Source organism: Bactrocera latifrons, unplaced genomic scaffold (assembly GCF_001853355.1).
Source record: "Bactrocera latifrons isolate USDA-ARS-PBARC rearing strain unplaced genomic scaffold, ASM185335v1 scaffold_23, whole genome shotgun sequence".
NCBI lineage: Eukaryota > Metazoa > Arthropoda > Insecta > Diptera > Tephritidae > Bactrocera > Bactrocera latifrons.
Window position 1 is genome coordinate 1,928,488 of NW_017535852.1, and position 22,747 is coordinate 1,951,234.

Here is a 22,747-nt window from a genome sequence, read left to right on the forward strand (position 1 = left end):
ATTTATTTACAGACCTTTCCATTTTATTTTAATTACTTTTTTATTTATAATGCTTTTCAATTTTTCGATTAGCTATTTCTACAAGCGAACTGAACCTCAATATCCACACTGCACTATTCAGAAAGACAAACTCGTGGCCGGAATTGTAAATTAAAATTATACAAAATAATCACATGAATATTCTATATGTTTGTAGATGTATTTGTAAGTCAATTGTGGCTTTAAATCAAATTTAAAAGAAATGAAATATTTTGTATGCAAAAAATCAACTAGTTAAAACCAATAACAGATCCAATTATTTTTAATTAAAAAAAAACTTTATGTTTACGAGAAGAAGCATAAAAAAGCAATAAAATAAAAATCGAGAATATCAGAAATAAAGACGTACATACAAGTTTATGCAGCAAATTGCATATAGAATGCACACTCAAACTATGCTACCTCAAAAGGAAAACAAGAACTAAAGTTTGGAAAAAAAATAGGTACGTATTTATGTTGTATGGTTATAGTAAATATGAAAATCGACACAATTTAGCTAAGTAATACGCAATTCAAAAACTATGAAATCGATCATAAAGTAAAAAAAAAAATCAAATTGAAATGCTTATTCTGAGTAAAACGATAAGCACCTGGCACCAAAGGTAAGGTAGTATTTCCTACAGCTGGTGGGGCGGGTATTTGACCAAATACCATCCCGTGCCGACCTCCTAAAGGTCTACCGGGTATGTGACCTATATAATGATACAATGTAGAGATGATACACAACAGAATACAGTGAGCGAGTGTGTGTAAATGTGTTGTGAAATAGAAGTTAGATGGTTGTGGTAATACAAGAAAGAAAATATATATACAGCTAAATTAGATAAAGTGGCCAAAGATGTCTAAATGTTATTATTATTCATACAAATGAATATGAGATAAATTATGTTTAAACAATTTAATTTGTAACGTTCTTCATAAACTCGAAATTGCGCCAATTTACAATAATTTTTAGTTGTACACAAGAAAAAATTCAATAAATACAAAATAAGTAAAGGCTGGTTAATTTTGTTAGAAAATGTTAAACAAATGTATAAAATATGTTCTTATTAAAAACAGAAACAGAAACAACACAAAAAAAAAAAAAACAAAGAAGACAGACGGAGAGCGACTCGTGTGAGTGTGTATGTAGTAGTATATGTTGTGCACGGTTAGGAAAGCGAAAGAGGAAGTTGCAATTAAAATTTTCGTTTGTTCAATTTTTATCTTTAGCTTTTTGTTTTTGTTATTTCTAGGGAAATCGTATGAAATGTTATCAACAAAGAATATCAACACTATGAGATTGTGTGATGGGTACATATTACATAGGCGTACATACCTTGTTGGGTCAGTTGTACAACAGCTGCTGGTAGTTTTGTGGAGACTGCCACAGGCGTTGCACCTACGGCGGGAATTTTGATTTCAGCACCCTGTGGCAGCACGTCGCCACTTGCATTGGTGGTAGTTGAATTACCACTGACACTCGCGCTACCAGGTGTTGAAGTTGTTGCTGTCGCTGTTGTTGTGGTTGTTGCTGCTGCCACTACTGTAGCATTGAGCAAATTACTAGCGTTCGTTGTGGCAGCTGCTGTTGTGGGCGCAACGCCACTGCCGCTGCTGTTGCTATTACTACCACCACTACTATTACTATTACTACTATTTATTTCTGTAGCTATTTGAGATTGCGTACTCTGTGGAGAAAAAACGCAGTAAAAACACACAAAATTAATCAATGTATGAGCGAGTTATACGCATTGAAAGTGTTTGCAGTCAATTTTTTTTTTTTTTTTTAATTTACTAGTTATGAATCAGACAAATGCCTCGCAAATGCGAACATCCTTTGGAAGCCAACATTCTCAAAAATAGAGGCCGTTAGCTTGTTCAGTGACATTTTATCATCATTTTGAGCGTATATGTAACTAGCTGACAACAACAAATTCTATGGATATGTGTGTATTGTTTATACTAACCGTTTTATTTGTTATTGCGGTCAAATAGTCTTGTGTTTGTTTTTGTGTTTGCAATTGTTGTTGCTGCTGCTGCTGCTGCTGATTGCCGCTGGCAACACCAATTATAGTTGCTATGTTATCAGTTGATTTTTGTTGTTGTTGCTGTTGCTGTTGTGCTAATGCAGCAGCTTTGTCCTCGTTAACTAACTGATCTAGACGATAAGCATTGCTAAAGGTGACGAATTGTGGGGTTGGTGGTTTCTTACGCCACGTTGGGTAGTCCATCATGTTGCCACCGCTTTGTAAATAGAATAATTCGGCGACATTTTCTGTGTGTCTAAACAAATCGTAAAAAGCAAAAAAAAAAAAATATTTTAGTATTTATTTTCCATAAATAAATCGTTTAATTTGTGTACCTTTCTTTAAGACTACGCAAACGGAGATATTTTTGCTCCACAATGCGCTTCTTGAGCGCATTTATATCCTGTGGTGCAGACACTGCCGTATTGCTGTTATCCGCCGTACTCCCACTTGCTGGCAACAACGAAGCAGTCAGGCTACCACCGCCGATACTATTCCCCACTAGTTTCGGACGCTTGGCCAGCGGTGAACCGCTGTACGTATCTTGTTGCGCCGCCTCTCCAATTACACTTGACGTACTCGTTGAGGATATAAAACTATTAATAAGACTGCCTGACGTTTCCGTCGTTATAACGCGTTGCGTATTCTGTGCACCAGTTATACTTTCAATTGGATTTTGTGCTAACGAAACAAAATCACTCGCTGTATTTTCTGTTACCGCGATAAGTGATTTTTGCGGCATAGACGTTTGCTGCGCCTGCGCCACTTGTTGAAATTTCTGTTGTAGCGATTTGTTTTGAGAACTTTGTAAATTTGTTGAAGTTATTCTTGTTGTTGTTGTTGTTGTGTTAATTTGTTGTTGCTGTGTTTGCAATTTTGGCAAATGTTGCTGTGTGAACGCTTGCTGAAAGCTGCGAGGTGTAACGGATGTATCAACAAACGTTGTGGCCACTACTTGATGTGCCTCAGGTGTGGCAACGGTTATAGTTGTTGGTGTAATTATACCCGTATAGGTGGTTGTAGCCACCGATGCTGTTGTATTTGTAGACGATAAAACTGATCTATGGTCGGATACAGCAGGAGGGGCTGGGCTAGCCCGTTGATGCCCCCCTCCTGCTGACTCACCTTCATTCATGTTTGATGCATCTGTGAGAAGAGATTGAAAATGTTGTTATTGCTTTGCAATAAATTTCAGAAAATTTATATCAAAATATATTAAAATTTTTAAAATTCCATTTTGCTTTGTACATATGTACATATATTGCGAGTTTATCGAGTTTTGTTACAAAATTATATCACTTTCGAATAAGGTATGTATTTCAAAAGTGTAAAGCAAATTTTGTTTTTCTTTAGCAAGGTTACAAATTGTTTTATCACACAGTAAAATGATAACACAGAGTGCCCTTGCTTATCAAATATGCGGTACATGATTATTATACTTGTATGTATATAAGTTGGCAATATAATTAAAATGTTTGATTTAGCAACATTGATTAATTTGCAAAATCAATAAACTATATGTGAAATTAAAAATAAAACGATAGGCATGAAACATATTAATTTATTTATATAAGAATATCGGCGACAATAAATAACGATTATTTTTATGATTTTGAAATAAGAAAATATAATAATTAGAAACAAAAAAAATAAAAAATTTGATATCATGTTTAGTCCTTTTTCGACGATCTACCCATGATTTTAAATTTTGCGGCCTTCGGCTTCCAGCCACGAACACGCTCAGGATCATAACCCTTAGTCAGTAGAATTCTATTTATGTTCTTCGATATATTATTATTAGGTAAAATATTTTTTACATGTCGGCATTTTGGTTTCTCGGTGTTTTGAATAAGCATTACTTAAGAATTTTGGCACATACTAAAACTAAACCACTTCCAAATCAAAATGTTTATTTCAAATGACAAAATTAGTATAGTTTAATTCGAAAAAAAAAGAATTAGCTAAATTCCATGAAAAAAACATTGAACATAAATTATGGTAGTGTGACATTAAGGGTAGTATGGTAAACATTTTTCAAAACATCGAAACAATTTTTTTGCCGCCGCAAGGTGTCATGTGCTGAAATCGCATAGCTGGCGATCTTTAAACGCGTTTTTCTCCAAACAGTATTTTTTTGAACTGGTACCCACGATTCTATCCAATCTCCTTGGCCGAAAAGACTTGGCTATCAAATGGCCTATAATCATCATTGTTTATAGATATTTGACAACATTATGACACAATTAGTACAAAAAAATATATATATATTAAAAAAAAAAATAAAGTTGCACTATTTGTTTATTTTAGTCGAAGGTCACAGCTTTCCATGTATGTAATGTATTAAATGTATTCCGTTCGTTTTAGATCATCCACAATGGAGAAATCAATCGTGGGTACCACTTATTAAAGATGACATCTTCCGGTCAACCATATCTCCACCGAATATGAAGAAAAATTAAGAAAAAAAATTTTTCTCTGTACTATATTATATGTAGAATAACATATGAAAAGCCTGAACTCTCAAATAAAAATTTGTGTGGRAAAAAAAAATTRTTGAAAAAATGGTTGCGTTTACCTTACTACCCCTTTAACAAAAAAAKTTTAATACATTAATTGAATCGAAGGGGGAGGTGTAATGAGTGGTAGCTTTTCAATATAAACTATGTGTCCAGCAGTTGCATCGCAAATATATTTTCATGATGTTCCAAATAGTGCGCAGAACTTTATTTTGAAAAGCTTGTAAAACATTTGAATTCGCTACACTACTGTACGTGCAGATCGCCCTAAGAATAACCTTTTAAATTAGCAAAACTAGATGCCAAACTTTGTACAATGCTTGGCGGACATCAAGAAAGATAACATCTGTTTATTGTCTTCCTAGACCGGCAAAAGTTTGCGTAAAAATATTCTAATATATTGAAGCGAAGCATAGTGGGATTTTTTATAATAAATACTATAATTTTATACATAAAATATTATTTGTTTACAAAGCGACTTTTTTATGACAATAATAAATGCATATTCAAAATGTGTATAATTTATGTGTCTATGTACTACATACTCATATAACATATTAGGATAAATTTAACTGAATTAGATTTTGATTTTTTTACTCAAAGAAGAAATTATTATGCACAATTTATAATTTTTATCTAATATTTTGCAAGTTTAATGATCGTAATTTGTTTAATTTGTACTTTAGACGCATGAGTTTAAAAAAGACATACAAAGTTATTTAAAGTCCTATCAACAGCAATAATTTTGTAACAAAAAAAAGAGCCAGTTGCAATTCGAGATGTTATTATAAAAATAAAATTGGACTTTGAACAATAATTAAATGTTGCATTTTTTAATTATTTATAAATATAAAATAATTTAAAATTAAATTAAACATGCTTTAATTTCGCAAGAATATAAATTGTTTTATCACACAGTTTAATGATAACACAGAGTGCTCTTGCTCTTTAATGTGTATGTATGTGTATGTTCAATTATTAGACTGCAGCAAATAATAGCCATATGAACATACATACATACATACATAAAACTGCAAATGATCTACACATTGCACAAATAACTCCGCCGGATTAACTTATTGATAGTATCATACATGATATAAACCTACTTTTGTAAGTATATATGTACATAGGTATATAATTATAGTGAATTTCAAGTTTACTATTTTTTTTTTTCTAAAATTTTAATCAAAGCACAGTCTTTAACTTAGAGTTGTTTAAAATTTAAATTTAAAATAGCTAAAAAAAGAAAAGCGCATCCTGCCGTAAAACCCCATCCAAAACAAACAATACTTTACCACCCAACCCTCGGCAACTGCTAAATTTAGGAAGAACACAATATTAAACATTCCAGTTACCAAGCGTATATATAATTAGAAAATTAAAACACTTGAACAAATTATTAGGGACAATAATTAACATCGATGTGTAAAAAACATTAAAAATAAAAAAAATATCAATGAATAAAAGAATAAAGAAAATATCTATGAATAAAAAAATAATCTATGAATAAAAAACATGAAACCAAATATGAAATGCATGTATAAATTACGTACCTAAACGTTTTCAACATAAATTTAAAATACAATGGGTTGTGTTTTGTAATTTTTATAAAACAAAATATACTTTGATTTAAATAATTAATTTTCAATTTTAATGGCGAAAACAAAAACAATAACAACTAAATTATTATTAGGCAAATGTTTATATTACCTATTTTAAAATCAATTTTTTTTTTGTTGTTAAAGTTTTTCACTTCAAAGATTTTTAAATTCAGTTAATGATACATATTCATTTAAAATTTTATTTAAAAAATTGCTACCAATTTACTAAATAAAAAACAACAACGACAACACTGTGCTGAGAACGATTGATTAACGAAACATCGCGCAACTTTGAAACGACTTCCCTGTTTTTATGCGGCGGCCATATTGATATTTCATTTGCCGAATGCCACATTGAGGGTTGTCAACCATATACACTTTTTCGCACTAGGAAAATTTTGACGGCAAATCTACCGATTTAATACCTCAGCCCATTAAACAAATGTATAGATTTATTTAAAAAATCGGCCCCATTTATTACATAGGCATCATTTTTTTGAACTACATTTTTAAGCTTCGAATATTTTATATTTAGGTACTTCAAATGCAACACTGCTCTAATCGACTTTTCTCTATCCCGAACAAACGAATGAATAGCACAACGACCATTTCAACTCACCTCAGACAGCTTTTTTCAATCACGAAATTTCTGGTTTTCCTATAGACATCTGTCCAAAATTCAATGACAATTCGAATTTTTAAACTTCAATTTCAATCGGAACACAAAATTTTTTAATATTTTTACACTATTATCCACAAAAATCACAATTCAAATTCTATGTAAAAATCTATGGAAATTTTCTGCGCTTCACCGGATTTCAGCATAGGCTATACTCTTCACACGCACAGATCACCGTATGTTCCGTCTCATTCAATTTTTAGAATTTCACATAAACATCAAGCGCACTAATGTGCGTACCACCTCTGAACGCGTTGAGAACATTACGGAAACTGAAACGGCGAAGTGAAAAATCAGCCAGCGAACCATCCATTTTGCGTTTCGTCCGCTATATTGTCAGCCATCTTTAAGCAGAGTTGCATGAACAAGTACCCGAAATTCATTGTCAATAATATTGAAAAAAGTGGCGGCAGCGTCGAAATGGCCCAACATAGTTCACAATTTCGTACGTGATAATTAGAATTTACAAAATAACTTTTAAATTGTAAATTAAATCAAATTCTTTTCAGCTATTTTAACAATTAATATAAATATAAATAGATATATTAGAAAAAAGGGAATTATATTCCATTTTGAAAAATTGTTTATCGATTTATCGAATTGGTTCTTCATTAAATAAATTAGCACTTCAGCTGTTTAGCGCCTAATTTTGGCTTGAGGGGCATTCTGTCGTGGAACTTTAAAAATTTGAAAGCTCTACAGATTCGCGTTTTAATATGACCGATTTGGAGCAATTTGACGGACTTGGTTTATCCACTTATCTCATAAGAAAGTTGCAAAAGAAGTGTATTTTTACCAGATATGAATTGCTCATTACAAGTAATGCGGAATTAATGGAAATTACGGGTCTTACGGAAGCCGCCATATTGGAGTTAAAAGAAAAAATTGGRAAAGACTTCTTCCACCTTCAGCAAAGTAATTTGAATAATTGGAAAACGTATACGAAAATTTACAACACCGGTATAGAAAAGTAAGTGATTAACCTTAATATATAAATAATGTAAAGAAAAACTTCATTATCTTTACTGTCAGCAGGTTAGACATTCTGTTGGCTGAAACACCGCTGAAAACCGGCAGTATATGGGAAATATGTGGCAAGTCGGGCGTGGGGAAAACTCAATTGTGTCATACAATTGCTTTCAATTTTGCGGCACAAACTCAAGGCACAGTTTTATACATAGATACAAAATGCGACTTTTCTGGTACGCGTATAATGGAAATGTTACGCTGCCGTCATGTACCCAATAATATTTGCGGGCGTATAATGCAAGATATCTTAGTTGAGCGCACAGGAACTGCCGAGGGTTTGTGCGAAATACTAGAAAGGCTTGATTTGCAATTGAATGCAGGTGCTGATGCTGACGGCGGTAATATAAAATTGGTTATTATCGATGCATTACCGGCTGTGTTTTTTAAATATCGCAGCGAATTGAACCATCTTAAAGGTTTGGAAATTTCAACAGATTCTATAAACATAATATAATATACTTTACAAATATTATTTAAGGAAAATATTTGCTGGCAAAACTAAACAATTTAGTTTACCAATTATCTAAAGAGCACCATATTGCTTTCGTCTACGTTAATTTGTTAGTCAACATTGAGGAAGAACAACAAGTACCTGAAGATATGGGCAAGTAATAATTTATATTAGTAGGAAAGTAAAAATTAATAAGCTTTAAATTATAGATAACGAAGAAATGAGCGAGCCATATGAAATGCCATCCGCTTCCCTAAATCTCGCTGGCTGTGTAGGCATGCGTCCAGCTCTGGGTGAATATTGGAATCGCGCACCCCATTTACGCTTATCATTGGAAACGCCACTAGACAACACTTCAATAACAAATGAGCGCATATTGAGAGTAATAAGGAGTTGCTACACTGCTGTAGGCACCACGTGCAATCTTCATATCACAACTGCGGGTGTTTCTTAATTTAAAATGAATTATATGGAAGCAGCATGCAAAAGTAAGTTGTCCTTTTGTATATCAACTCACATGTATGTTTTTCCGAAATCTTTTAAGACTGCCAGAAATTAAGATTTATATTATATCTAAGAGATTGAGATAAGAGCTATTACCATAAAATCATAATAATTAGTTCGTACCAGTAAACACAACGGTGTATGTAGATTGTGGCTGTGAATTAAGCATAAAAGAAAAACTGAAAGTATTCCATTTCTAAGGCTTCTTGGGTTGTGGTTTCGTACGTCACACTCTTCGAGATTTTATGTAGGCTAGTGGGCGATTTATGATATGCATCCCTAACACAGGATTGCGGTCACAGCCACGGTGTTTACACAAACAAGCCTCGACAAATATATCACATCATATAGAAACATCACAAAATAGTGTATTATTATATAGTGTTGTTTGGGACGTACTTATGGCTTGAATTTTATAGTTGCAAAGGTAATGCTCCACATAGAGTACATATTTATATTATCTTGTGCATATAATGATTTCGTCTAATGCTTGGTGTTTGCTGCGCAGTTTAAGTCATTGTATTCTAATCGGTGGCGGCGGCAAGTTATGCGCTTTATAGCAGCACTCTCTTATTTGATTTAGTAACGTGGAGTAGCAATAGAGTGTGGAATCAGAGAAAAAATTCTATATAGTATAGCATTTTAAAGTAATAGTTTTTTCAACTTTCAAATATTTTTTTTTTTTTTAAGTGTAAACCAAAATGTCAAATGCTATACCGCAATCAACGGAAAATGGAAATAATTTACAATCCCGTGCACCTCTGAAAATTGCTATTATTGGCGGTGGTTTGGTGAGTGAGCTTAGTGAATTTTTTTTTTTGCGAAATATGTATGCAAAATTACTTTTCATTTCACGCCAAGTTTACTAAAAAAGTATTAAAAGAAGTAAGAATTTGTTTTAACCAATTTTTAAATTTCTTAAAGATTTATTCACAATCAATCTTAAGTGTCCTGCGTACATTAAAGAGGTTTAAAAAAAAAAAAAATAGGGTGTTCAAAAATCACAAGAATGTAGCTAAAAATCATTTGAATTGGAAAAAGTGTTCACAAACCACAGTGACAAGAACCGATTTTCAGGTTATAGTTGAATCAAAGGTAAAAAAATAAGCCAATATTTGAATACAGCCGATAATTATTGTGTGTATAAGTACATATCTATATATAATAAATATATTTGACTTTCATAAATCAACTAACCATTAAAAACTCATTTAAAGACATATTAAGTACGCAAGTGTTTATAATTGTTTAATAAATTTCAAATAAATTAAATATGCACGTCTATTGCATTCTCATAAACCACTATTACTACGAAACAATCTCAATAATTGTTCAGAATATATTATTACACTTATTTAGCACAAGGTTGAGAAAAAAAATCATTTCTATCTCCTGTGGTTGGATTTTGCAAAATTATAATAAGTTATACATACATATACAGCTACAAACAAAGCGTAATTCAGACATGAAAGAATAATTCATATAAAGTCGGCAAACTTATAAGTGATAAAGTCAAATCGCTGATAAGTGCAGTATGGCATTGACATTGTCAAGCAGAGGTGCAGAGGCATCATTATCATTGAATCGGCACACGTCGTTTCAAAACTTTTCTTTCTTTTAATATATTTTAGCTTTTSATTGATAGCTAATTGGCAGCATGTATACTTTGGAACGTTATTCACTAATTTAAATCAAAGCTATAATAATTTTTATAATAAAAAAATAATATGAAAAGATCTTTATCTTGATTTTGATGGATCAGTTTGAATGGCAGTTACATGGTATAGTGCTCCGAATTTGTGCCAAATTTTGAGAAGAAATCTTGTCAAATAAGAAAATTTTTCTCTACGATGACTCGAGTCTAATATTTAGGGTGTGAACATATAAGTATATAAATTTGTTTTGAAACGATTTTTCAAATTTTTTAATGGTCCGTTAAAAATTTTAGAAATTATTGTATATTAATTATTCGTAACCRGAACGGACMCGAATATTTTTATCCGGTCAAGGACTGTCAACTCGACTTAACGAGCATTTTCATTTACAGGTGGGCTCGTTAGCCGCACTCAGTTTCGCACGACGCGGTCACGAGGTGCATTTATATGAATACCGTGAGGATATACGTACCGCGGAGCTGGTACAAGGTCGCAGCATTAATCTTGCCTTGTCGCAACGTGGGCGCAAGGCATTGGCCGAGGTAGGGCTGGAACAGGAGGTGCTCGCTACAGCGATACCGATGCGTGGACGCATGTTGCACGATATCAAAGGCAATCGCACGGTGGTGCTGTATGATCCCTGCACAAATCAGTGTCTCTACTCCGTGGGGCGCAAGTATTTAAACGAAGTGCTTTTGAATGGTTTGTTGAATTTATGATTTTTGTAAATTTAATATTTTTCATAAATTATGTTTTTCATAATTTTTTTTATTTAAATTTTTTTTTTTTAATTTTTTTAATAATTAAAATTTCTTAAAATAATTTTATAATATTTATTTATTTTTTTTAATTTCCCCATAGCTGGTGAAAAATTTCCTAATATTCAGCGCCATTTCGAGCATAAGCTGAACTATGTGAATTTGACGCACGGGCGCATGGAATTTAAGCGGTGAGTTGCTRTTTTATTTAAATTTGCAGCTTAATTCAGCTTCTTGTTGTGCYTTGAAAGCTATATTTTATTACTTTGTCACAATTATGTTAATTTACAGCGCTCCCAACAAAGAAATAGTGGAAGCCAACGCCGACTTGGTTGTAGGCTGTGATGGCGCCTTCAGCACAATGCGTCAACAATTGGTCAAAACGCCTGGCGTTAACTATTCGCAAGAGTACATCGAACATGGCTATTTAGAGCTTTGCATACCAGCGAAGAATGGCGAGGTATTTACATATTCAAAGCTCTTTGCGCTCTAATTAATTACTATTTTATTCATAAAGTTCCAAATGCCTGAAAATTACTTGCATATCTGGCCACGTGATGCTTTCATGATGATTGCACTGCCCAATCAAGATAAATCCTTCACAGTTACGCTGTCCATGCCATTCAAAGTGTTCGACACCATACGCACCAACGAAGAATTACTAAATTTCTTCCACAAATACTATGCCGATGCAGTGCCACTAATTGGMGAGGAGCGGCTGCTTAAGGATTTCTTTAAAATGCCACCACAGCATTTGGTCTCAGTGAAGGTAAGCAGTARTGAAAAGTTTCTCAATTTCAACTTCAAAGTCTAACCACAAATTTTCTTTTTATACGCAGTGCCATCCCTACCATTACGGCGATAAGGCGCTCATTCTCGGCGACGCTGCACACGCTATGGTGCCCTACTACGGACAAGGTCTGAATGCCGGTATGGAAGATTGCACTTTGCTCATGTCACTCTTCGATCAGCCCAATCTCAGTACCGCCGAAATATTGGAGCAATTCACCGAGTTGCGTTGGCGCGATGCCCATGCCGTTTGCGATCTGGCCATGTATAACTACGTTGAGGTGCGCAAATAAATATATAAATTTTACAATTTCATACTCTYTACTTCTCTAATCGCTTACAGATGCGCGATTTGACCAAACGCATTAGCTTCCGCTGCCGCAAATGGCTTGACACGCAGCTGTTCCGCTGGTTCCCCAGCTGGTGGGTGCCGCTATACAACAGCGTTTCGTTCACTAGCATGCCGTACAGCAAGTGTATTCTTAATCGCAAATGGCAGGATAAGGTGACAATTGAATTATTATGTTTATAGAAAAATTTTAAAATATTTAAACCTTTCCCCCTTTGCAGCTGTTGAGTAATGTATTCATTTCTGCTTCGGTGGCGCTTGTGGTTATGGGCCTTTCAACATATTTTGGCGTTTTTAAAATCAGTTACTTTTAATTTATGCAGTTCCTAGTTTTAAYATAAGAATAACACGCTGCTTCTTAACGTACGAAGGTATTAGTTGCTCTGTTTTTATTTTGTCTCATGTAGTGTTTGTAGAAAATAGTGCATGTGTGAGTTGTAGTGTAGTTTATTGACAGTTATATAACATATTTATACACTAAGCAAATAGTGATCCGAACTAAAAAATTTCTTCGGAGATTGAAGCGTTGCCTTGAATCATAAGCTATGCATTTTTTATGTTTGCTTAGTCAAAGCAAAGTCGGCAACCAGCAGAATTTGGGGAAAATATAAAGAAACGTTTTTGKCAACAATCAAGATAATCGGCCTGCCTGTCCCTAACTAGGCCCCGCCAATATGGTCGACTGGTTGCAGCGAAATGCAGACGAGGAAGCTGTCAGAAAACTGCACTCCGGCCTACTACAGGATGCCTCTTGATGTCTCCCATAGAACACCTGCATAGTGAAGCCCTTAAGCTACCAGTTAAGATGCCTAATTGCTATTGCTATTGTGCTTTCACAGAAATCATCCCTGCAGTCAACTGCTTGGAGCGGAAACGCCTCCTAGGAGCATCAAGAGATCCTTCCATGTTGAACACCATAATATGTCCAGCGTGAAACGAGTCCCCGCAAGATACCAGCCCCCTCTTTGTATATAATGTTAACCCTATTTATCTGACACCCCTGTCCATATAGTCCTACCCCATCGAAACAGCCCGTTTCCTGAGCCTATCTTTGTATGACCTTGATGACAAACTTTCTAATTAGGATTAGCTGCTCGTTACAAAAACAACATCATAACTTATGCTATCTATTATCTATTTATGTTCAATTCCTACAAAGCCGGTTCTACTTTGTCTGACTTGACCCGGAATTTATCCGGCCAAGGGCTGTGCTTTCGGAGATCTAACGTTGTTGTTGTTGTTGTTGTAACGGCAAAATTCTGCCGAGTTGACAGTCCTTGGCCGGATAAAAATCCGGGTCCGTTCCGGTTTTCGTAGACCCGACTGTCGTGGGAACGGGGAGATCTAACGTCGTTTGGATCGCTGAGTTTTAGATCAAGATCATAATCTATGTCAAATTTCGTGTAGTTACCTTGGCAATAAACMAATATACCACGCAAGGACATGTATTTCATCCATCAGTTTATGTGGCAGCTACAGTGGTCCCGTATCGTCGATGAAATATATGAGWATTTTTTTTTTTTTTAATAAAWACGTGTTACACGTCATACATTTGTCGTTATTGCTTGCAGCGCTTCAACTTTTTGTGTAAACAGTTCGCTAATATGCAAGTAAAACGCAAAAAAATTGCCTGCTTTTAGGCTGCTCATCGCACCGAAAGCACATGCTCTACACAACTAAACGCTTACAGATACTTTCACAGTGTGTGTTAGCGCACATTTATTTAAAAGATTAAAATTTAAAATAAAAAATACATTATTCCAGTTAAMATAAATAAATATAACAAGTTGCTCACCACACTCAGTGCAATTTCAAAGGCTGCTTCACTCAAGTAACTYTCCACTGCTTTTTACTATTAAATTTAAATACTTTGCTCACTACGCACATGTTGCGGCTTCCTCACTYTGTGTCGAAATGACTTTCAGCCGTTTCTGGTGATATGTATGTATGAAGCAAAAACTGTCAAATAACCCACCACCGCACCACCACGTGGTTTTCAAAATTCCCTAGTTAATTTTTATTTTTTTTCTTGTTATTTGAGAGTGTGCATATGCGTGAGTGTGTGTGTGTGTGCCGCACATGGTAAGCGCAGATAACTCAAAAATGCGCTCAGTTAGCAAAAAAACACAAAAACAAAGAGAATCTGTCAGAAAGTGTGTGTAGAAAAAAGAAGCAAATATAAAAACCTATCACTTTTGTGGAGCGCAAAAACAACACTGTCGCATACATTGGCTTCGCAACTGTCGCCTATTGGAAATTTACCAGAACAGCTATTTTTGTTAGTGTTYTGTTTTGTTGGCATATTCTTAACAAAACAAAATATGCCGGCCATACATGACACTAAGCACGAACACTTGACTTATATACAGACATGCATACATATATACATASAAATATGAATGTATATATTAAGTACAGCAAATATTTAATATCTAATAACAGCCTTTAATTTCTTTATTGTAGCATTATACACTGTTAGTTTTGTTGTGAGCGCGCTTTCGAGCATTATTCTACAACATTTTCTATTTCTCTCAGTTGTTGACCTCATATTGTAGTTCCGMTCTCCCGCATTGCCGTTTCCACTATTATATTATGACTAGCCATATGATTAACCAATTTAAAAAATAATCCGTTGTTATATATGTATGTATATTTGAACATTTGTATAAATATTTTTTACATATGTTTTGTTTTTGTTGCTGTTAAACTTGTTTAGACGCAGTTTTAGAATATTTGTACATAAACAATATTAATACCTTTAAAAATTGTATGAATACTGGGGACATGTCCGCATTGGTCATGGTACATACATATATGTATAAATATATAGATGCGTAAAGAAATTGTATGTACAAGCAAATATTTAAATATATGTATATGTATATAGTATATAAATATGTACATGCATATGTAGTTTGTCTACATATATGCATATGTAGTTTGTCTACATATGTATATGTTGCTGTATATATTCTCCTCTAAGGTCGTTGCTCTTCACCCATTATTCTCCGCTGTAGTTATTGTTTATGTTGGAAGTATGCACAAACATATGTGCAAATACGCAAAATTGCTTCATTTGGGACGAAGACATACATATGTATGCACATATAGACATATCTAAATACCTATTTACCTATTTTTCGTAGCTTGTAAACATCAGTAATTTTTTATAAAATGTTTMAACAAGATTTTTAAGCAAGCAATCGGAAGTAAATTTATTTCTGTCCGAAGTTTTTATTGTTTTGACAATTATTGTCATACATACATACATATGTAGTTGTAATATTACAGAACAAGGCAAAACGGTAAATGAAACAAAAAAAAAGGTCAGAAATAAAGAAATTTCCATACAAGAACTTGATTTCCATCGTTCCGTTTGTATGGCAGCTATATGCTATAGTCGTTCGATCTCGAAAATTTCTTCAGACGTTATAGAGTTCTCTTAGGAAATAATTCATGATGAATTTCGTGAAGATACGTCGTCAAGTAAAAAAGTTTTTCATATAAGGACTTGATTTTTCATCGTTCAGTTTGTATGACAGCTAGATCTTATAGTGGTCCGATATGGAAAATTTGTTCAGTTATTAAAAAGTTGTCTTACAAAATAATCAATGCTAAATTTCGGGAAGATATCTTGTAAAATAAAAAAGTTTTTCATACAAGAATTTAATTTTGATCGTTCAGTTTGGCAGCTATATGCTATAGTAGTCCGATCTGGAAATTTATTTCAGATATCATAGATTTGTTGTAGAWAATAATCTATACTAAACTATGTGAAAATATGTCGTCAAATAAGAAGCTTTCCGTTCAAGAACTGGATTTTGATCTTTCAGTTTGTATGACAGCWTTATGCTATAGTAGTTCGATTTGGAAAAATTCTGAGATATTGTAGCGTTGCCGTGAGCAATACTCCCTCMMARATTTCGTGAAGATATCTTGTCAAATAAACAAGTTTAAATATCAGAGCGATATTCCAATGGCTAGGGAMTATTTCGCACATAGACAGACGGACTGACAGACAGACATGGCTGAATCGACTCAGCGTTTCACGCTGATCGTATGATATATGTACACATGTGTATATACATATGTATATACCTTTTAGGATCTCCAATGTTTCCAAATACAAATACGCCAAATACAAGTGTTAATAGGTCGGAAATACCGTTGCCATGAATAACAAAACACTTGGAGAATACGAGAGAACTGTTCTTCGCAAGATCTTTGGAGCCGTCCGCATGAGCGATAAGTATTGGAGAAGACGSAACCACGAACTGTATGAGCTATACGGCGACATGGATATAATKAAGCCCATAAAGAATCAAAGAATGAAATGGGTAGGCCATGTCGTTCGCATGGACAATGATGATCCAGCGGGAACGCTCCTTCGATTCGAAACACATCGGTGGACAACGGAACCAAGGGCGCCCACGTACTCAATAAAAGGTCCAAGTGCATAGCAACTTATCTGTACAACTCGTGTCACCACGCAAAGGATACAGGCAACTGGCRAAGTTTCGTGTTCTCGTCCCAGATCAACTCTCGGTTGTAGTGGCAAAGAAAAAGAAGATACCATTTATCACGGTCACTATTAAAAATTCGAACTCTGCTTTAACAAAGAAGTTGGGGAAGCTCTGGTGAAGAATTTTAATTCAAATTAGTTTTGGAAGAAGCTATATAACAGCAATATAATTTTATTTTAGATTTATTATTCGATTTATGTACCGATGTCTCAAGTGCCGGTTAAATTTGAAGTTATGGAGGCTCTGAAGATTTCAAAAAAGACAAGGAATTGAAAACATTATCTCAAGTGTCTTATTGTCAATATCTAAGCACGGTTGATTAGTTAATAACTTTTCAAAAGTGAAACCAACGGCTTCAGATTTCGGGTTCAAGTCTAGCTGTGTGAATACATATACCGGGTAATCCGAGTAGAGATGTTTTTTTTTTTTTTGACAGATCACGCGTGTGTCATGTCAAGCAGTCATGTTATTTTTGTTCAGTATTGTTTGAGATTTAATCACGGAAAGACTTAAACCTAAATATCGTTTACAAATCGTCCAACTTTATGAAAATTCAAGTTCTGTAAATAGTGTATTTCGTGCGCTTTGCAAAACTTATGGYTAGGTTAACATAATCGGCTTACGAGCGTACTATTTGCTGTACCATCACCCATCTTGGKGCCCAGCATTTATTATTAGATAATATTCGACCGAATARATCMGGTCCAGCACGCAGTGAAGAAAATATAGCAGACGTAGATGAAAGATTCRGAGATCGTGGAGCTTCTGCAAGAACTGATGCCATTCGACCTTTTCAAGCGACATCGCTTTGCTCTCTGGGCTCTTGAAAAGTTCCAAGAAGATTCCACTTCGATCGATGAGGCACATTTCTGTCTCAATGGGTATGTAAAGAAGCAAAATTGCCGAATTTGGGACGAAGGACCACCTGAAGAGATTCAAGAGCTGCCATTTCATCCTGAAAAMACMWCGATTTGTTAYGGTTTGTAGGCCGGTGAAATCATCAGTCCATATTTCTTCAAAAATGATGTGGATGAGARTGTAATTGTCAATGGCGACCATTAACGCGCGATGATAATCGACTATTTGATACCTGAAATGGAAGCTGGTGATCTCRGCGATATTTGGTTTCAACACTTTTAGACTTTTGCCWGTAGGGATRTGTAAAGTCTAAAGTCTATGCGGACAATTCCTTAGATTCAGGCCTTGGAGCAAAACATCACACATGTCATTCGCCACTTACCAATCGCAATACTCGAACATGCCATCGAAAATTGGACACAACGGATGAACCATCTCATAAATCAGTATAATAAACATTCCCCATTAAATCTGAAGTTTATGTGTTGTTTTTTTTTCCTTTAAAAAAGTATGGAACCACGAATGGATCACCCTTTACATATGTTTGTATAAATTTCATCTGATTGTATGGTGCATCTAAAAACCCGACATGCGTACATGTGGCATTTAAGTCGTCGATAATTARATCTCATTATGATTTCATTACTTCATTGTCTTCCAAATATGTTTTAAGCTCTTTCACCAATTATGTAGAACTGAAAAGTCATTAGTACATTTTGAACAGGAAGCTCGTAATGATAAGAAAACGAGAAAGTACTTCCCTAAGAATTTCAATTCTGTTTGCTTGTTTCTTTTTTGATAGAAGAACAAAACATTAAAACCGCCACCGGAAGCACACCTCTGAGATATCACAGCTAAAGCACGAATGAATAATGTTTATAAACATGTATATACATACATATGTACATGTCGTCACCTAAAATGTAAAATAACGTAACAACATTTTYGAAAATTTACAGTGGCGTGAATGAAACACGAATAAATGGAAGAGTAAAAAAAAATTTAATATTGGTTAAAACTGGTTCATATATGAGCGCMGAACCTGATAATGTTGTACATATGTTATATTATGTATGTAATTTGAAGTAGYGGATCGTAATCAATAGGCTACTCAATTTCGAATTTTTTGATGATACGTTATTTTGCATTTTAGGTAACGATATGTATGTAAAGCATATTAGAATTCCGCCAAAAAAATCGCAAATTTTTCAAAAAACGGCAATTACGCACAAAATATAAAATATATGTACATATATATGCGTAAATACATATGTACACTATATGTGGGTATAACATAGCAGTGTAATGATATGTTAAAGTGGCTTAAGTTGACTTAAGGGGTTCTATTCTCTTGCAAATTAAAAAAAAAGGTTTTCTTGTGTAGCGAACGTAAATATAATATTTTACGAAAATTTAAAAAAGRTCGTGTAATTATTTTTAGATATATGAGTGGATTTGTACTCGGTAAGAATTTTTCAACTTAATCGTAATCGGCTGCCAAAACACGTTTTTCTCGAAACTATCCGGAGCGGATGAGAAAAATTTCTCTGAAACGGCTGGATCCCTCACACAACCTTCTTAAATATACTTTTTGAGGTAATGAAGGAATTAGATTTTTGATAGTAATTTAGATTTTTAAGAAGCTCCAAAGCTTATATTTTGTCCAAAAACAACTGTTTTGTTTGGGTTGGCGCCATTCAGACAGAAATCACACTTTTGACTAGCTCTTCTCACATTCTCTGTATTCTTCTATAGTTAATTTAATAATTTTAAGCCGTAAATCTTTTTCACTGCTAAACACCTTTTTTCGGAGACCTTCCTGAAGATCACATACGAGGGAAAGGAATCGCTGATTATTAAGGTAAATTGAATACTGTAAAAATGTAACTTTTTCTGCCGAGACTTCGGGATTTTTAAACGAAAAACTTCGAGATATGCTTTAATATTGTTAAACATTTTATTTATAAGTAAAAAATTAAAAAAAGAAATCAATCCCGTAATTCGGGATCGGAAATCCCATTTTTCGGGACTGACATTTCAAAACGTTTTTAACAGTACAAAAAACCATAATTTCAAATCAAGCAAAATAAATCCTGATTTCGGATTTCGGCGTTTTACAACAGGAAAATTTCCATGCAATTTTTTAATGTCAGGTGAAAATCAGTACCTAAGTTCGTGTTCGGAAAACCCTCTTTTTCGGATCCATAATCTCGGTACTTGCAGTCACACAACATTTATAATAGTATGAGATACGCAAAAACTCCCACTATGTACATACATATGTATGTATATGAACAAATCCCGAAGTTTCGTGATTTTAAATAAAGGAAATTTTTGAGGTAATTTAAAATATTGTGACAATCTTTGATTGATAAGTGAAAATAAAAAAGAACAATCGCTTAATTCGGGATCACGTTTTTTCATGATTCATAATCTCGAATTTCTCGAATAATTCCATATTATACAAACAAATCCCGAAATTTCGGGATTTTACAAAAGAATATTTTCGATATAAATATATTAAAACATTGTTACAATCCTTGACTGCCAAGTGAAAATTAAATAAATCAATCCCGCAAATCGGGATCGGAAATCCCGTTATTTCGGGATGCATAATCCCAGTACTTGAACATCTCAAAACATTTTTAGCAGTGCAAAATCGCAAAATTCCAAATCATTTACCTTTAATTAGGCTTTATATTTAAATGTATTATTTTTGTCTGCTTTCATACGCAACAACTGTGTACAGTATTGCTTATAGTAATAGCACCAAACTTATACCCACTCAGAACGTGTTTCTTTTTGTTGTTGATCTGCGCACTTGAACCGCATGAGAATTTTCAAGGTGTTATGTCTTTACAAAGCAAATCACGATAGTATTTTCCGGCACGTTGCGTGACTACTTACTTCTCTTTTCCACTCTCTTTCTATTTTATGCGTTAATGCTCATTATGCCCTTTAATTTTGGTTCTCTGCGTTATTGTGCTATTGATGAGTGCGAGTATCGAAAATGATCGCGTTTGGTGATGAAATTGAATTTGTTTAATTAAAAAATAATATTTATTTTCCTTTTTTTTATTATAATCGTTTGATGATTTGGCCAAGAATGTAGGTTTATTAAAGGGTGATCCATTTCGATGTTCTCTTGTTTTTAAAGAAAAAGCCCAAAAACTTCCAATTTATTGTCGAATGTTTATTATCATTGGAAAGAACATTCTTTACCATTTATTTTTTGAAGGTTTTATCTTTTAAATGTTGGCCGCGGATCGTTTCAGATGGTCCATTCGTTGAGTCCAATATTCGAAGATTCGTTCGAACATTTTGACTGGTAACTGGCAATGATTCTAAGGCCTAAATCGAAACGGGATTGTCTGCATGGACTTTAGACTTTACATAGACCCTTTTTCCTGTGGGTGTGATACCACACGATGTTGGTGGCCAATCGACCAGCCTAAAACGTGACATTATCGGCTTACTAAAGTGTTCTCCCAAGAAATCCATTGATTGATGCGTTGTGTAGGAAGTGGCGCAGCTTGTTGAAACCAAAGAAGCCGAGATCACTAGCTTAAATTTCAGGCATCAAATAGTCGGTTATCATGGCGCGATAACTGCCGCCATTGGCGATTATGTTCTCATCGGCATCATTCTTGAAGAAATATGAGACGATGATTCCATCGGCCCACAAACCACACCAATCCGTTGTTTTGAAATGGCAGCTCTTGAATCGCATCTGATTGGGGTTCGGCCCTAATGCAGGAAATTTAACTTGTTTATGTATCCATAGAGCTGGAACTGAGTTTCATTTCGCTGAACAAAACATTTAGCTCGAAAACATCGGATCTTTTTGGAATTTTTCAAGAGCCCAAAAAGCGAGGCAATGTCGCGAAGTCATATCACTTGGGAAGGTCGAGCGGTTTTAGTTTTACACAAGGTTGCCATCTCCGTTTAACGAGTAAAAGTTGTGCGAAACCGATCCATGGTTGGTTCGGGGTTAAGGGTTTAGACAAAAGACTAAGACTAAGTCCAAAAAAGATGAGAGTTGAAGGCCAGTCACAAAATCGTTATAGTGATAATGGGTCTCTTGAAAATTGACAAATTATCGCTGTAGAATCCCTATGTATTTAAAGGTGGCTGAAACCAGATGAAGGAAATTTTCCCACATTATGCATAGGTTAGATTTTACTATCGGGTACTTGACATACTCGAAGTGTCCCTCAACACCTTAATTTTTTTCCTGCGTGTGCCTAATACCCCTACTTCTCCTTACGGCTGACTCCATTGAAACTATCTCCAAACATTACACCGGTCTACAAAAACTAAATTTGTGGGCAGTATGCCATTATTCCATAACAAATATGACCCCTTGTGTATTGACCGAAACGTCTAATTTCCCAAACACTTGTCATCGTTTCTAATAATTCATTGTCATTAACGACCGCTGCCGAATCGTGTTGTTCCCCAATCTTCCCCGCACGCGATCGCTTCTACGTACCTCGATTGCGTTTGATCTTTTCACGCTCTCTATTAGCGTGAGAAATTCGTGCTTTCTCTTTTTCAAAAATCCGTTTCCTATTTGCTTTTCCAAATTTTACCTTTCCCTAGTCATATCTTGGCCTTCAAGGCACTTCATTCATTTCATCTTATCTGTGTCACTACATCGCATTTGCGCTTCGCAGCGCGTGCGCGCTCTCTCTCTGTCTCTTCGCTTACTCTCTTTAGCTGACTCTTTTTAGGGGACACATCATCAGTGTCACCTATTTAATTGCTAATGTATTTGTACATATGTATTCGCTATTATATGTACATTGTTGCTAATTTTTGTTCTACGAATATGGTTAGTAAATCTTAACGTAACGATTTTGTTGTTGTTGCGACTTTTCTATTTTTTCTTGCGCCCACTTTTGCTCTCCACAAGCTAGACACAAGCTGATATGTATAAGCTTAATTCCGTATTTGTATTTGTTTATGTATTTGTACAGTGGCG

The 22,747-nt window shown here is 34.4% G+C and overlaps 3 protein-coding genes across 6 annotated transcripts in view; 2 read left to right on the forward strand and 1 right to left on the reverse strand.

The window, feature by feature from the left end:
- LOC108968781 (helicase domino) overlaps window positions 1-14,437 on the reverse strand; it is a 43,800-nt gene extending 29,363 nt beyond the window's left edge. For 2 of the 3 annotated variants that reach the window (XM_018933022.1, XM_018933020.1), the window contains exons 1-4: window positions 6,788-7,128; window positions 2,384-3,194; window positions 1,989-2,304; window positions 1,358-1,709 (exon numbers count right to left, since the gene is read on the reverse strand). In XM_018933022.1, coding sequence (XP_018788567.1) covers window positions 1,358-1,709; window positions 1,989-2,304; window positions 2,384-3,183 — 1,468 coding nt within the window. In that variant the 5' untranslated portion in view covers window positions 3,184-3,194; window positions 6,788-7,128. Of the gene's footprint in view, window positions 1-1,357; window positions 1,710-1,988; window positions 2,305-2,383; window positions 3,195-6,787; window positions 7,129-14,177 lie in introns of those variants that run through there. The other variant, XM_018933021.1, reaches the window with a different exon arrangement.
- Window positions 7,461-9,588, forward strand: LOC108968784 (DNA repair protein RAD51 homolog 4). Its single transcript, XM_018933026.1, has 5 exons — window positions 7,461-7,817; window positions 7,880-8,292; window positions 8,355-8,480; window positions 8,537-8,815; window positions 9,522-9,588. Exons 1-4 carry the CDS (start codon window positions 7,564-7,566, stop codon window positions 8,779-8,781), a joined length of 1,038 nt encoding a protein of 345 aa, XP_018788571.1. The 5' UTR covers window positions 7,461-7,563; the 3' UTR covers window positions 8,782-8,815; window positions 9,522-9,588.
- LOC108968783 (kynurenine 3-monooxygenase) lies at window positions 9,414-12,759 on the forward strand. Of its 2 annotated transcripts, none has more exons than XM_018933024.1 (8): window positions 9,414-9,622; window positions 10,879-11,188; window positions 11,348-11,435; window positions 11,536-11,704; window positions 11,762-12,013; window positions 12,084-12,314; window positions 12,377-12,538; window positions 12,604-12,759. In XM_018933024.1, the coding sequence occupies exons 1-8, from the start codon at window positions 9,533-9,535 to the stop codon at window positions 12,694-12,696; spliced, it is 1,395 nt and encodes a 464-aa protein (XP_018788569.1). In that variant the 5' UTR covers window positions 9,414-9,532; the 3' UTR covers window positions 12,697-12,759. The 2 variants fall into 2 exon arrangements, with proteins under 2 accessions (XP_018788569.1, XP_018788570.1); XM_018933025.1 differs by lacking the exon at window positions 9,414-9,622 and adding an exon at window positions 10,595-10,612 and having other exon boundaries at window positions 12,604-12,752.
- Window positions 14,438-22,747: the final 8,310 nt, after the last annotated feature.